Below are 15,805 nucleotides of genomic sequence, written 5' to 3' on the forward strand. Positions count from 1 at the left end.
GAATCTCAGTGAGTTTTCCAAAAGGTATGTGCACAAGCGATATCCACACACGATCTGTGGTTAGCTCTCCAAGATGTTTGTTGGAAACAAAAATAAAAATAGTGAAAATAAAAAGTAAAATAAATTAAAAAAAATCATAATTTCATCGTTGGTTCTACCTGTAAAGCAAGTTTTTCTTTTTTTGTTTTTTTTTCTCACAATTTTACATTTTTTTTTTTAATTCACAAAACATAAGACAAAAGAAGAACGGATTTTATTATTATTATAATTATTATTATTATTTTTTTTTTCTTTTTAAATAATAGTCAAGGATTTAATTAATCTTGTTTCAATATCATTACAGAAAATGTTATGGTACAGAGTTCTTCGAGATTTTCTTTGCTTCTTTTTTGTTTTCCCACATGAATGCTGGTACACTGTAATCTGTACAAGATCAGTTTTTGATTTTTGTTTTTTTTTCTGTACATTTTTTTTTTTAAATGTATTGGTTAAAAAGGCTGTCAGCACTTAAGGAAGCAATTTTTTTTTTTTTTTTCTCGTTCAAAGAAAAAAAAGGTACTGCCCAATAGTACTGAGCGGAGTGATTGCCGGGACGTCTCGCTCTCCTCCTTGTTAAGAAGACGGGGAGTCTTGATCCAGACGCAACCACTTTTGCTTTTGGCACTGTGCACATCAACACGTTATACAAGATAAAGAACAAGCAGAGCTCTCTTGTGAAGCGGTTATGAAGCATACTGATAAGGGAAACAGCAGTGTCATCTAAGCTAGTATAAAGTAAGCAGACAGCCTCGATTAAGAGCTTAAGTATTTGTACTTTAAGGATGAGAGAAACACAACTTTTGCAGGCATCTACTGCTGTCTACTAAAAGCTACTGCTATTAGACCTAGCATTTTAACACACAAAGCAATTGCAATGAAGGAAAAGTTGCCTTGATATAATCAGAATAAGGTTTTATAAGAGGGTTTTTTTTTTTTTCGAGAATATTTTTTTTTTTTTTTTGGAAAAAAATTTTTTTTTTTTTTTTGCAGGTTTTTTTTTTCTCCTCAAAGTCAAGTTTTGTTTTGAAATTTTAGTTCAAGATGTTGACTACACTGATCAACTTTTATCCAAATCATAAAAACTAGCTGTGCCGTTGCATATTACAGGATACAGTCAATGATATGTGGACATGCATCGATGCTTCTTCTCTTGCGTTTTTTTGTCATCATAGCCTTCCGATGACCATGACGTCCACCACCTCTCCCTTGTGAAGTTCCACATACTGCTCTGTCTTTGGAGGTAGCATCAACAGTCCGTTGGCACTGCGCATACTCATCAGGCGACTGCTCATCTGATTACCTGCGAGCGGAAGATATAGACGTGAGTACAGGCGTTTGGAAGACAAGATGACGATTGATGACTAATGCCATATGAACCATTGTCTCTAGACTAGCGTGCGTTATCGGGTAAAGATGACTAAATCGCTTTGCAAGAGCCTGATCCAGCAGCTACCCCAGAAGCCTGAGGCCACCAGACGGGAGCCCTGTTAACTATGGAAGGACTGATCGCTGGTGACATCACTAAGGGAGGACTTAGTGGTGATGACATCACTAAGGGAGGACTGAGTGGTGATGACATCACTAAGGGAGGACTGAGTGGTGATGACATCACTAAGGGAGGACTGAGTGGTGATGACATCACTAAGGGAGGACTGAGTGGTGATGACATCACTAAGGGAGGACTTCGTGGTGATGACATCACTAAGTGAGGACTGAGTGGTGATGACATCACTAAGGGAGGACTGAGTGGTGATGACATCACTACAAATATTGATCAAACAAAATGCATAATGCATTAAGGGAGAACTGAACAGTGGTGGTGACATCACTATGGGAGGATTGAGTAATTATGACATCAATACATGAAGGCTGAGTAGTGGTGACATGACTACAGGAAGAGTAAGCAGTGGTGACATCACTATAAGAGGACTGATCAGTGGTGACATCACTACAGGAGAACTGAGCAGCGGTGACAACACTAAGTGAGGACTGAGCGGTGGTGATATCAATACAGGAGGACTGAGGAGTGGTGAGATCACTAGAGGAGGACTGAGCAGAAACGAAATTTCTATGAGAGGACCTAGCAATGGTGACATCATTAATGGAGGACTGAGGAGTGATGACATCACTACGGGAGCACTGAGCAATGTTTATATAACTGCAGTAGGACTGAACAGTCGTGACATCACTATGGGAGGACTCCTATCTGCCAACATTCCCGACGACACTACTAAGTAGAAGGCCCGGGACAACAACATGAGTAAATCCACTCCACATCGATGACATCTTATCAAGCTTATAAATCAGTAGCGACATCTTGGATTCCGGCAGGGCCCCTGGTGGCCACATGCTACTTATGTGTTTGATAGACTAAGGTCCTGTCAATTAATTTGCTAATCTCCAGTTAACCCACCATTGCAGAATGAAGATTTTTGGGTACTCAACCTAAAATCTTTTACTCATCGTCTTCATTGGGGGTGACACAGGTAGCATGGGTTAGTCCAATGTCACTTGGAGGCTGACATTAATAACGCAACTTAGCAAAACGATAGCTCTTCCTGAGCAGACAATACCTCGCCTGCTAACACCAGACCCCCTTAGTTGGAGGAATGAAGAAATAATGACAGAAAAGCATAACCACGCTGAGAGTAAAGCCACTTAAATGCACATTCGACCGGGCAACCAAGGGTAGGTGCTGTCCCCCCCAAGGTAGAGTACGAAATTTTTATGGTGAGTACCAAAAATCTTCATTTCTTGGTCACTTCATTGGGGGACACAGGAACCATGGGACGTCCTAAAATTGTATGTGAAGTGGGGAAACTAATACCAGTACATCAGAAGGAAATATAGCAATCCCTCAGGATACTTGCTGCTTGTAGCACCCTTCTGCTAAGACTTGCAAAGGTAAGGGCTCCACAAGGATGTGGACAGAAGATTAAGTAGCTGCCCTATGGAAAAGAACAGACACCTGAAGATGCAAGACCCAGGAGGGTCAAACCTGCAGGTGGGGAGTGCCGAGCCCTGGCAGGGCTGCCCTACTTTAGTCTGGCCTTCCACATTGGCAGATCGAAAACAGAGAAAAATGGGATGATCCACAAGGCATCCAAACGGCGCTGTTAGACAAGTAAAGTAGCATAGCTCTGACTAAGTCAGATTGTGAGAGGACCTTTCAGAGAGTTGAGGGGCAAAGTACCTAAAGAAAAGCAGAGCAACCTCCTCATTAAAGTGAAAGGCAGAGAATCCCGCTAAGCTAAAAGGAGGGAGCCGAGGAGGAGAGAGACAGGTCAGAGGTTCCAATGGAGCCTCGTCTGATGGAAGAGATCCAAGACACAAAAAAGAATAAGGTAAGCACCTAACCTAACCAACCAAGGCTAAGAATGGTCTGAGACTCAGACCCATATCTGCCGCCAAACTAACCTAACCTACACCAAGGCTAAGGGCGGCTTTGCACACTACGACATCGCAGGTGCGATGTCGGTGGGGTCAAATTGAAAGTGACGTACATCCGGCATCGCATGCGATATCGTAGTGTGTAAAGCCTTGATGATACGATTAACGAACGCAAAATCGTCGTAATCGTATCATCGGTGCAGCGTCGGCGTAATTCATAATTACGCTGACGCGACGGTCCGATGTTGTTCCTCGTTCCTGCGGCAGCACACATCGCCGTGTGTGAAGCCGCAGGAGCGAGGAACATCTCCTACCGGCCTCACTGCGGCTTCCGTAGGATATGCGGAAGGAAGGAGCTGGGCAGGATGATTACATCCTGCTCATCTCCGCCCATCCGCTCCTATTGGCCGCCTGCCGTGTGACGTCGCTGTGACGCCGCACGACCCGCCCCCTTAGGAAGGAGGCGGGTCACCGGCCAGAGCGTCGGTCGCAGGGCAGGTGAGTGCGCGTGAAGCTGGCGTAGCGATAGTTTTCGCTACGCCAGCTATCACACGATATCGTACCTGCGACGGGGGCGGGCACTATCGCGTGCGACATCACAGCATCGGCCTGCGATGTCGCAACGTGCAAAGCCCGCCTAAGACTGGTCTGAGGAGGTTTGGTATTAGCAGGCGAGATACAGTTTGCTTGGGAAGAGACAACTTGTTAGTTAAGGTGTAAACCCATGGTTCTGGTGTCCCCCAATGAACCAACCTATCCACAGTTTACTGTGAGTCCAACTCCTGGGATCACAATTGATTCCTAAGAACTGGAATATGGAGTCCCCATTTCAATACAGCTTTGGTCAATTAGGCGCACCACTGCTTCTTTCAGTCTATCACATTTATGGAGACCGCGTTCATCTAGGTCTAGAAGGAGGAACTTGTGGCAGATATTTTATTGATCAACAGCTAAATAATGTTAAAGATACCAAAAAATATGCAAAAAATATCTAGATGGTTCCTTCTGCCCCGATGTAGGTGGTAGTATGCCAGTGCTTAGCACATGTGAAAGAACTGAAACCACTTTTTTTTCCATTGTGTCCATGTTGTCTTATAACTAAGGATTTCATAAGGCTCAGCTAACAACATGATGGGTGGGGAAGTTTCACATTTCTATACACACCCCTGTGAAACATATTGGTTCATAGTTCAGAGAAACAAAGCCTTTATTTGTGACTCTATCTAAACTGGTCACATGGACTAATAAAGGAGAATTCTTTGAGTACACCATACTAAGCGTGTGTGCTGTATTGATTTTCTAAGCGCTCACTTTGAGTACACCATACTAAGTGTGTGTTGTATTGATTTCCTGAGCACTCTCTTTGAGTACACCATACTAAGCGTGTGTGCTGTATTGATTTCCCGAGTGCTCACTTTGAGTACACCATACTAAGCGTGTGTGCTGTATTGATTTCCCGAGTGCTCACTTTGAGTACACGATACTACGCGTGTGTGCTGTATTGATTTCCCGAGTGCTCACTTTGAGTACACTATACTAAGCGTGTGTGCTGTATTGATTTCCCGAGTGCTCACTTTGAGTACACCATACTAAGGGGGACTTTGCACACTACGACATCGCACGTGCGATGTCGGAGGGGCCAAATCGAAAGTGACGCACATCCGGCATCGCACTTGACATCGTAGTGTGCAAATCCTAGATGATACGATTAACGAGCGCAAAATCGTCGTAATCGTATCATCGGTGTAGTGTCTGGGAAATCCATAATTACGTTGCAGCGACAGGTACGATGTTGTTCCTTGTTCCTGCGGCAGCACACATCGCTGCGTATAAAGCCGCATGAGCGAGGAACATCACCTTACCTGCGTCCCGGCTGCAATGAGAAGGAAGGAGGTGGGCGGGATTTTTACGTCCCGCTCATCTCCGCCCCTCCGCTCCTATTGGTCGCCTGCCGTGTGACGTCGCAGTGACGCCGCACGACCCGCCCTCTTAGGAAGGAGGCGGTTCGCCGGTCAGTGCGACGTCGCAGGGCTGGTGAGTGCATGTGAAGCTGCCGTAGCGATAATGTTCGCTACGGCAGCAATCACATGATCTCGCACCTGCGACGGGGGCGGGGACTATCGTGCTCGGCATCGCAAGCATCGGCTTGCGATGTCGTTGTGTGCAAAGTGCCCCTAAGCGTGTGTGCTGTATTGATTTCCCGAGCGCTCGTAAAACAAATCTTATAAAATTGGAGTTCAAGAGGCATAAAAGGCATGTTGTTCGCTCACACGTTAACAAGTGATATCTGCCAATTTTGTAATTAAGCAAGTTGATGCCAATCACGGTTAACTTTAAACTCGTACTCACCTGTACTTTGTGCCCAAGGCAGTGGCTCTTGGTGATGCCATGTAAGTATGCAGCGATGGTACTCTGGGCGAGGATCCAACTTTACATCACAAGATAACTGCAATATAGAAAAGAAAGGGTTCTACTAATCTCAGCCATATTCACTGATTTTCTTCACACTCAAGACTCAATCAACCTTTGAAGATAATATATTTGAGGGAAAAAATGGTTGTAATTTAGTAAACACTCAGGATTCAACTCTTAAGGTGGCTTTACACGCTACGACTCTGTAGGATTCAACTCTTAAGGTGGCTTTACACGCTTTACACGCTAAAGCGATGTCGTTGGGGTCACGGAATTTGTGACGCACATCCGGCCGTGATAGCGATGTCGTTGCGTGTGACATCTATGAGCGATTTTGAATTGTTGCAAAAACGTTCAAAATCACTCATCGGTGACATCCCCCCTATTCCCAATTATCGTTGCTGCTGCAGTAACGATGTTGTTTGTCGTTCCTGCGGCAGCACACATCGCTATGTGTGACGCCACTGGAACGACAAACATCTCCTTACCTGCGTCCACCGGAAAAGGAGGAAGGAAGGAGGTGGGCGGTATGTTCCGGCCGCTCATTTCCTCCCCTCCTTTTCTATTGGGCGGCGGTTCAGTGACGTCGCTGTGACGCTGAACGCACCTCCCCCTTAGAAAGGAGGCGGTTCGCCGGTCACAGCGACGTCGCAGAGCAGGTATGTGCGTGTGACGCTGCCGTAGCAATAATGTTCGCTACGGCAGCGATCACCACATATCGGCCGTACGATGGGGGCGGGTGCTATCGCGCTCGACATGGCTAGCAAATGCTAGCGATGTCGCAGTGTGTAAAGCGGCCTTTAGAAGTTCCTGGGATTCAGTCAATGGCCGTTGGGAACAGAGAAATTCACTGCCTTTAGATTTCCAATGGTCTCCAAAGAGATCCGGAGTGTTCGTATATTTATACCCTTCACGAATATAGATGTTCCATATATAAATTTAGCAATTTCTTACATGATAGCAAATAGCCGAATATTTAAAAGACACTTCCTGTGTCCATCCGACTTATTCCCATCTCTCAAAAAGTCTTCATTTCAGTGTGTTATCCTGAGAACTTCCTGACCCTATGAGATTTGGAAGGTCTTAAGTAGAGTTGAGCGGATCGGTTAAAATCCGGGTCCAACGGATCCGGACTGGGTTGCCGCCGAAGTCCGGATCCGATCCGGAATGAGAGAGAGAGAGAGAGTGAAAGAGAGAGAGAGAGAGAGAAAAAAAAAAAAAAGGATCCGGATTGTGCACCCCGAATCCCGGGTAGTGGTCGGACTCGGATCGGACCATCGAACCATGCGTATCCGGCTTTTTCAGATCCGGGTCCGCTCAACACTAGTCTTAAGACATAAACCACTTTAGTTTTTTCTGGGGGTATAAGCCTCTGTCAGATGTATCGAAGTGGCTCAGTTTCTCCCAATCAAAAACAAATGCATGCTCGGCTGAGTAGAGCGTGCATGTGTATGTGGGCGCTGTAGGGATTTGGGACACTTGAAGATTACAATAGATTTCTGAGGTCTCATTTGTGATTTGCTGAGTATTTTTGAAGGACAACTCCTTTATATATCCTTGCAATCGTATTGCATTACATGTACTGATCCCGAGTTACAGCCTGTATTATAATCCAGAGCTGCATTCATAATTCTGCTAGTGACTACATACATATTTCTCTTATTTCCCCCTAAAGTTAATGTAAATACCCTGGCTTTGATGATTGTAGGTCTTGGATCCAGGATTCCCTGCATCTTTCTCAGTGCTGGTACGACAAAAAGATTACAGGTAACTACTGCTGACACAGGGTTGCCTGGAATGAATGGAAAGTAAATAGCATTAATCAGGACCTGACAGGTAGTAAAAAGGATAAATCATGGGTAACACTTTCCGGCATTAAATCCATAAACCATCTTTGATTTTGCAGGACGTAGAAATAGATTTTTCCTTTAACCTTGTAGATGCAGGGGACGTTTTAATCAATAAGGTCTTTCTCATGTTGACCCCTACGTGACCGTAACAAGGCAAGAAAATCCAATACCTTCCCTGGAATAGTTCAATATTATGGACTCTGTTTCATTTATACACCAGGGATAGTTTGGATGTAAATGTTAAAGGGAGTCTGTCTGCACAAAATGACTGTACAAACCAAGCACGGGCACTCGGTGCTCTGAACTACTGGCCAAGTAGTTCAGTGCACCTTCCCACCTACTTGATTTCCATAATTTTCTGGCTTCCGTCAATTAGAGAAGAATGGGGCCAGATATATACGTAAAACAAGAAGATGGGAAGGTGAACTGTTTAGTTACGCTAAGGGAGTACTGAGTGCCTGGTCTGAACAGTCATTTTGGGTCTCAAACACAGTTGCATATGTCCTCATGAAGGAACTATATTTTTACTGGACACGGTGTGTGGTTTGTCAATTCATTCCATAGGTAGCTATTGTTCTATACCAGCATGGCATAGAGCCCTATGGATTCACAATGACAAGTTGAGTTGGCTCAAGCATATCCGGTGGCCACTGGACAGACAGGAGCCCTGAGAACTGCTTCCTATCTGCCAGCATCTCTAGCTCATGATAGGATTAACTGGCCTGGTGCATCGTCATAGAGCAATATGGATTCACAATGACAAGAAGAGTTGGCTCAACCAGGTCCGATGGCTACCGGAGGGATAGGAGCCCTCATGACCACTTCCTACCTGCCAGCATCTCTAGCTCATGATAGGATTAGCTGGTGTGGTGCATCGTCATAGAGCAATATGGATTCACAATGACAAGAAGAGTTGGCTCAACCAGGTCCGATGGCTACCGGAGGGATAGGAGCCCTCATGACCACTTCCGACCTGCCAGCATCTCTAGATCCTGATAGGATTAGCTGGCGTGCTGCATCGTCATAGAGCGATATGGATTCACAATGATAAGTAGAGTTGGCTCAAGCATATCCGGTGGCCACCGGACAGACAGGAGCCCTGAGAACTGCTTCCTATCTGCCAGCATCTCTAGCTCATGATAGGATTAGCTGGCCTGGAGCATCGTCATAGAGCGATATGGATTCACAATGACAAGTAGAGTTGGCTCAACCAGGTCCAGTTGCCACCGGACAGATAAAAGCCCTCAGAACCGCCTCCTATCTGCCAACATCACCAGCTCCTGATAGGATTAGCTGGCCTGGTGAATCATCATAGAGCACTATGGATTCACATTGACAGTAGAGTTGGCTCAACCAGGTCCGGTGGCCAACAGGCGGATAGGAGCCCTCAGAACCGCTTCCTATCTGCCCGCATCTCCAGCTCCTGAAGGGATTAGCTGGTCTGGTGCATCGTCATCATTGCAGCATGCAGGAGGATAAATAGCCGGTAGGTAGGAGGTGGTTCAAAGGACCACAGATTAATGACATGGCCGCTGTACTGGGTCTTTCGTATTGATTCACTCCTAATCTAGTGGAAAGGTATGTTGTGACCCGCCACGTAACCCTTTTGTATACGGTGATGTAGGCATCAATATGGTACCTACTACCGGCTTTGACTGGCACTGGATATTCTTGAGTCATCCCCACACATCTGAGCATAGAGCCAATATTGATCCGTAGGTGGGGAAATTTTAGTTGCTAAGGTTGGCTACCTATCAAGTGCCAAATGTCATGATCACAACTTATAGCCCGCTCAAGGGTTGTCCGGTGGGAATATGAGCGCCAACGTAACCCTAGTTTAATGAATCTGGTGCTCCTACATTAGGATAATAATAGTGTCAGATGTTGCCACAAGCGGTATAGGCCCATGGACAATCCTAATTTGTTATCAGCACGTTAATTAGTGATGGCGGTGCACCGGCCTATTGATTCTCTTATGGATGCAATTTAATTAAAAGCTTCGATAAAGACTATCAGCAAGAGAAAACACTTGGTCAGGTGGATTAATCTTTCGAAGACTGTTTCCAGGAACCATGATAATATGGCAGCCTTCACATTCCTCTATTCTCGTCAAATCAAACATGGAATCGGGTTCAGCGTATCCTTAAATTCTACTAAATTGGCTTTATCATTTGTCACTAATTAACATATATAATTGTCATTAAATTATATATCATTTTTTTTTAATTTTACTACTTAGATTTTTGGATAAAATCGGTAATTTAAGCACACAAACCATTAGCGCCCGTAGGGGCATTGAATCAGCGATTACGTAAACAATATATGACAATACTTAAGCATTGCAGCCTATTGTTAATTTCATGATCTCCTATCATTCCGGCAGCAGTCACTTATCTATACACTGTGTGCAGAATTATTAGGCAAATGAGTATTTTGATCACATGATACTTTTTATACGTGTTGTCCTACTCCAAGCTGTATAGGCTGAGAGCCAACTACCAATTAAGTAAATAAGGTGATGTGCATCTCTGTAATGAGGAGGTTGCGGTGTAATGACATCAACACCCTATATAAGGTGTGCTTAATTATTAGGCAACTTCCTTTCCTTTGGCAAAATGGGTCTGAAGAGAGATTTGACGAGCTCTGAAAAGTCCACATTGTGAGGTGTCTTGCAGAGGGATGCAGGAGTCTGGAAATTGCCAAACTTTTGAAGCGTGATCACCGAACAATCAAGCTTTTCATGGCAAGTAGCCAACAGGGTCACAAGAAGCGTGCTGGGCAAAAAAGGCGCAAAATAACTGCCCATGAATTGAGGAAAATCAAGCGTGAAGCTGCCAAGATGCCATTTGCCACCAGTTTGGCCATATTTCAGAGCTGCAACGTTACTGGAGTATCAAAAAGCACAAGGTGTGCCATACTCAGGGACATGGCCAAGGTAAGGAAGGCTGAAAACCACCACCTCTGAACAAGAAACATAAGATAAAACCTCAAGACTGGGCCAAGAAATATCTGAAGACTGATTTTTCACAGGTTTTATGGACTGATGAAATGAGAGTGACACTTGATGGGCAGATGGATGGGCCAGAGGCTGGATCAGTAAAGGGCAGAGAGCTCCACTCCGACTCAGACGCCAGCAAGGTGGAGGTGGGGCACTGGTATGGGCTGGTATCATCAAAGATCAACTTGTGGGAGCTTTTCGGGTTGAGGATGGAGTGAAGCTCAACTCCCAGACCTACTGCCAGTTTCTGGAAGACAACTTCTTCAAGCAGTGGTACAGGAAGACGTTGGTATCGTTCAAGAAAAACATGATTTTCATGCAGGACAGTGCTCCATCACATGCATCCAACTACTCCACAGCGTGGCTGGCCAGTAAAGATCTATAAGATGAAAAAATTATGACATGGCCCCCTTGTTTACCTGATCTGAACCCCATAGAGAACCTGTGGTCTCTCATAAAATGTGAGATCTACAGGGAGGGAAAACAGTCCACCTCTCGGAACAGTGTCTGGAGGCTGTGGTGGTTGCAGCACGCAATGTGGATCGTAAACAGATCAAGCAACGACAGAATCTATGGATGGTCGGCTGTTGAGTGTCATCAGAAAGAAAGGTGGCTATATTGGGCACTAATTTTTTGGGTTTTGTTTTTGCATGTCAGAAATGTTTATTTCTAAATTTTGTGCAGTTATATTGGTTTACCTGGTGACAATAAACAAGTGAGATGGGAATAGATTTGGTTTTTATGAAGTTGCCTAATAATTCTGCACAGTAATAGTTACCTGCACAGATATCCTCCTAAGATAGCCAAATCCAAGAAAACCCCCACTCCCACTGCCAAAAATATTAAGCTTTGATATTTATGAGTCTTTTGGGTTGATTGAGAACATAGTGGTTGATCAATAATAAAAAAAAATCCTCTAAAATCCAACCTGCCTAATAATTTTGCACACGGTGTAGGATAGCTTGCTTGTGGGGGTACAGCAGCTGAGACCTTCATTGATCAAAATGGTAGCTCCAAAACCTCTATTGTATATGAGCGGTGCTGAGCATGTGCGATGTACGTAGGAGAGAGTTCGCACATGCTCAATACTGCTCCACTCACACAGCAAACTTTGGGCCCCCCTTTTCTAGCAGATCAGCTGAGGTCTTACTAGCTGGACCCCAGAAATCAAACATTTATCTATCCTGTATATAGGTGACATATTCTGTTTATCGGACAACCCCTTTAATTTAACAAAATATTTTCTCTAATAAAAAGGAAGAACACAATGGATTTCTCAGTCTTAGAGTCTGAATACCTTGACTTAACAGTGCACACACTAGATACGAGTTGTGGTCTCTATCCTTTTTGCTTCATGATGGGAGCCGAAATGTGAGTTACAAATAGATTATACTCACCCTCCCTCCGATTCCCCGCAGCGCAGCGTCCTCATCTCATGCAGACAGCCGATCGGTGTGAGAGAGCGGTCAGCTGATCAGTGTATAAGAGCTGCGCTGTATGAGAGCTGCGCTGTATGAGAGCTGCGCTGTATGAGAGCTGCGCTGTATGAGAGCTGCGCTGTATGAGAGCTGCGCTCTCACACATTGATCAGCTAACTGCATGAGATGAGGACGCCGCGCTGCGAGGGACCGGAGGGAATGTGATAATAATAGTTTTTAAGTGTGTGGCATGATGGGAGTCACGTACCATGATGGGGGATCATATATACTAGGATGGGGGCCATGTACCAGAATGGGGGATCATATATACTAGAGCCATGTACCATAATGTGGGTGCCATGTACAAAGATGGGGGATCATATATACCAGGATAGGGGCAATGTACCAGGATAGGGGGTGGGGCTTGTACCACAATGGGAGATCATATTTACCAGGATGCGGGCCATGTACCAGGATGGGGGATCATATATACCAGAGCCATGTACCATGATGTGGGGGCTATGTAGCAGGATGGGGGATCATATATACCAGAGCCATGAACCATAATGTGGGGGCCATGTAAAAAGATGGGGGATCATATATACCAGGATGGGAGCCATGTACCAGAATCGTGGCCATGTACCAGGATGGGGGGGTCATATATACCAGAGTCATGTACCATGATTGGGGGACATGTACCAGGATGGGGGTAAAGGAGCAGGATGGGGGATCATATATACCAGAGCCTCGTAAAATGATGTGGGGGCATGTACCAGGATGGGGGGCCATGTACCAGGATGGGGGAAATATACCAGGATGGGGGGCCATGTACCAGGATGGGGATATATACCAGAGCCTTGTAAAATGATGGGGGGCCATATATACCAGGATGGGGGCAATGTACCAGGATGGGGCAACGTATCAAGATACGGAGGGGAACATGTAACAGAACGGTGGACCAAGTACCAAGATGGGGACCATCTACCAGGATGGGGGATCATATTTACCAGGATGGGGGCTATATACCAGGATGGGGAACATATATCCCAGGATTGGGGCCATATACCAGATCAGGGATGATATACACAGTATCAAGATGGGGGGCATATACCATGATGGTGGGTCATAAGCACGGGCTGTAACTAATTAATAGCAGTTCAATTAATTTTAATGTAGAAATGTAACAAATTGAGTTAGCGCTCAGTCACAGAACAGATTACACTCCTAAGTCAAGGTATCATCATTTCATAGATTATAATCATTTCTCTAATCAACAAGATGAGAACATGAATCTTACAAAATATCATTAATTTCAAATTAGAAAATATGGCCACTTACGTTGCTTACCTGGGAGTGCAAATATGATTTTTCTAACCCCATCAATGTCCAAGGTGGCGAAGGTGGTAGGCAGGCTGGAAAACAAAGCTTGGGTGGTCACTGCTCAGCAAAGTCATGATCACAAGTTTCTCACCCTATGGTGACATTTTTTCCTTACATGCATACGGTATATTGGGGGCTAAAAAACAATATTTTGAAGTTAACTGCAAGTACATGGAGCGAAGCATCATATATACAATTGGGGTTAAAAAAAATTTGCCACTGTGCGCTATCTACAGCGTCTGTGTTGCACTGTCTGATGCTGACTGCAGAATGAGTTAACTGAGAATCTGTCAGTGAGCTCGCTATGAGGATGTGACAGTGAGATTGTAACTCTTTTGTCTGACTGTTTCTGAGATCCTTAACGCTGATTTATGATAACAGATCAAAGTTCAATGTGCAGGAAACACAGAGACAAACGGTGCAAAACATTTAACGCAACCCAATTACAAAAAATGATTTTTAGCCTCAAATAAATGGATTTCAGAATTAAAAAAAAAAAAGTCCCCAAGGATGGAAAAGCCCCTTTAATAGATAGCTTGTTTTTATACTCATTATTCCGGAAGGACACTTTGAGGTGGTGCTAAAGATGGTATTTTTACAACGGAAACATATCACCCCCAGTGGTAGGTAAAATAATTTTAAAAATGTAAGAAAAATAAAAAAATAAAGGAAATGTAAAACTAAAAATGAAAGAAAAATCTAAAAATTAAAGAAAAATAAATCTAAAAATGAAAATTAAAAATTATAGAATAAATAAATTAAAAATCTAAAAATGAGGGAGAAATATATAAAAAAAACAAATATGAAATATATCTAAAAACGAAAGAAATCTAAAAAAATTAAAAATAAAAGTGAAAATCTAAAAATGAAAGAAGAAAAAAAAATATATATGACAATGAAAGAAAAATAAATTAAAAAAATGAAGGAAAAATGTAAAAATAAAGGAAAAATAAAAAAAAAGAAAATAAAAAAACAAATGGAAAATAAATCTAAACACGAAAGAAAAATATAAAAATAAATAACAAATTAATGAAAAATATAAAAATGAGAGAAAAAAATAAAAAATGAAAATACATCAAAAAATGAAAGAATAAAAGAAAAATTAAAAATGGAAATAAATCTAAAAATGAAAGAAGAAAAAATAAAAGAAAAATATATATGAACATGAAAGAAAAATAAATAAAATGAAAAAATAAAAATGAAAGAAAAATATAAAAATAAATAACAAATGAAAGAAAAATATACATATATAAAAAAATAAAATCTAAAAATGAAAGAATAAAATAAAAATTAAAATATATCTAAAAATGAAAGAAGAAACAATAAAAAACATATGAAGATGAAAAAACTAAATCAAAAAAAGAAAGAGAAATGTAAAAATAAATATAGGACAAATAAAAAAATTAAACAAATGGAAAATAAATCTAAAAATAAAAATCTAAAAATGAAAGAAAAATATATAAAAAATAAAAAAATGAAAATAAATATAAAAATTAAAGAAAAAAATGAAAATGAAAGAAAAATAAAAAATGAAATAAAAAATTCTGAAAAAATAAGAATCAATGTAATTATAATGAATATAAATAATTTCAAAAAAATAAATACAAAATATAGAATTCAATTGTATGTATGGAGTTTTTCCATATGCTTACCCTGGCTTCATAAATACTCGACCAAAGTGGATTTGTGCATGGAGATCAATATCCAGCACCTGCTTAAGGTAATCCTGTTGGAAAACAAGATTAAAATCACTACGATATTTCATCCTACAATAACCTCCTCCCCCCACTACTGGAACTACCACAGAGAATGAGAATTGGGGTCCCAACCGCCCCCATTACTGCTCATGGTCGTACATGTTTTACTATATATTATGCATATTGGCCTTTTATTTTTTCCATGAACACCAATCTCAATTTTTGGTGGTCATTTTTAATTGGAGTCTGTCAAGACAAAATGACTGTTCAAACCAAGCACAGGGGGCTCAGAGGCCAAACAATCAGTGCACCTTCCCAGATACTTGTGTTCCATCCATCTATGGCTCCTGAGATGTCAATCAATGAAGAGGGGGTGAAGTGATGGAAAACAAGATGACGGTGCAGCTGTGCTTGGTTTGAACAGTCATATAGTGACTTTATGGAGGTTTCCATCCATATGCACTCTTACCTTCTCTCCCATGGATACACCTCCTGAAGTGATAATAACATCAGCACGGCTGATACCTTCATTTAAGGCATTTAATAAGTCATCTGGGCTGTAGGCAGAGAAATCATGACATGTCAATGACCTTTCCCTATTTCAAATGTCTAATAAATCCA

At 42.5% G+C, this 15,805-nt stretch overlaps 1 protein-coding gene across 34 annotated transcripts in view; it reads right to left on the minus strand.

The window, feature by feature from the left end:
- Positions 1-236: 236 nt before the first annotated feature.
- Positions 237-15,805, minus strand: part of GPHN (gephyrin) — a 360,949-nt gene continuing 345,380 nt past the window's right edge. For 22 of the 34 annotated variants that reach the window (XM_075330398.1, XM_075330418.1, XM_075330416.1 and 19 more), the window contains 6 exons: positions 15,654-15,741; positions 15,140-15,213; positions 13,446-13,519; positions 7,530-7,633; positions 5,779-5,875; positions 237-1,339 (listed from right to left, as the gene is read on the minus strand). In XM_075330398.1, coding sequence (XP_075186513.1) covers positions 1,206-1,339; positions 5,779-5,875; positions 7,530-7,633; positions 13,446-13,519; positions 15,140-15,213; positions 15,654-15,741 — 571 coding nt within the window. In that variant the 3' untranslated portion in view covers positions 237-1,205. The remainder of the gene's footprint in view (positions 1,340-5,778; positions 5,876-7,529; positions 7,634-13,445; positions 13,520-15,139; positions 15,214-15,653; positions 15,742-15,805) is intronic. The other 12 variants (XM_075330420.1, XM_075330424.1, XM_075330423.1 and 9 more) reach the window with 1 other exon arrangement.

The sequence above is a fragment of the Anomaloglossus baeobatrachus genome, chromosome 12, assembly GCF_048569485.1.
Source record: "Anomaloglossus baeobatrachus isolate aAnoBae1 chromosome 12, aAnoBae1.hap1, whole genome shotgun sequence".
Taxonomy (NCBI): domain Eukaryota; kingdom Metazoa; phylum Chordata; class Amphibia; order Anura; family Aromobatidae; genus Anomaloglossus; species Anomaloglossus baeobatrachus.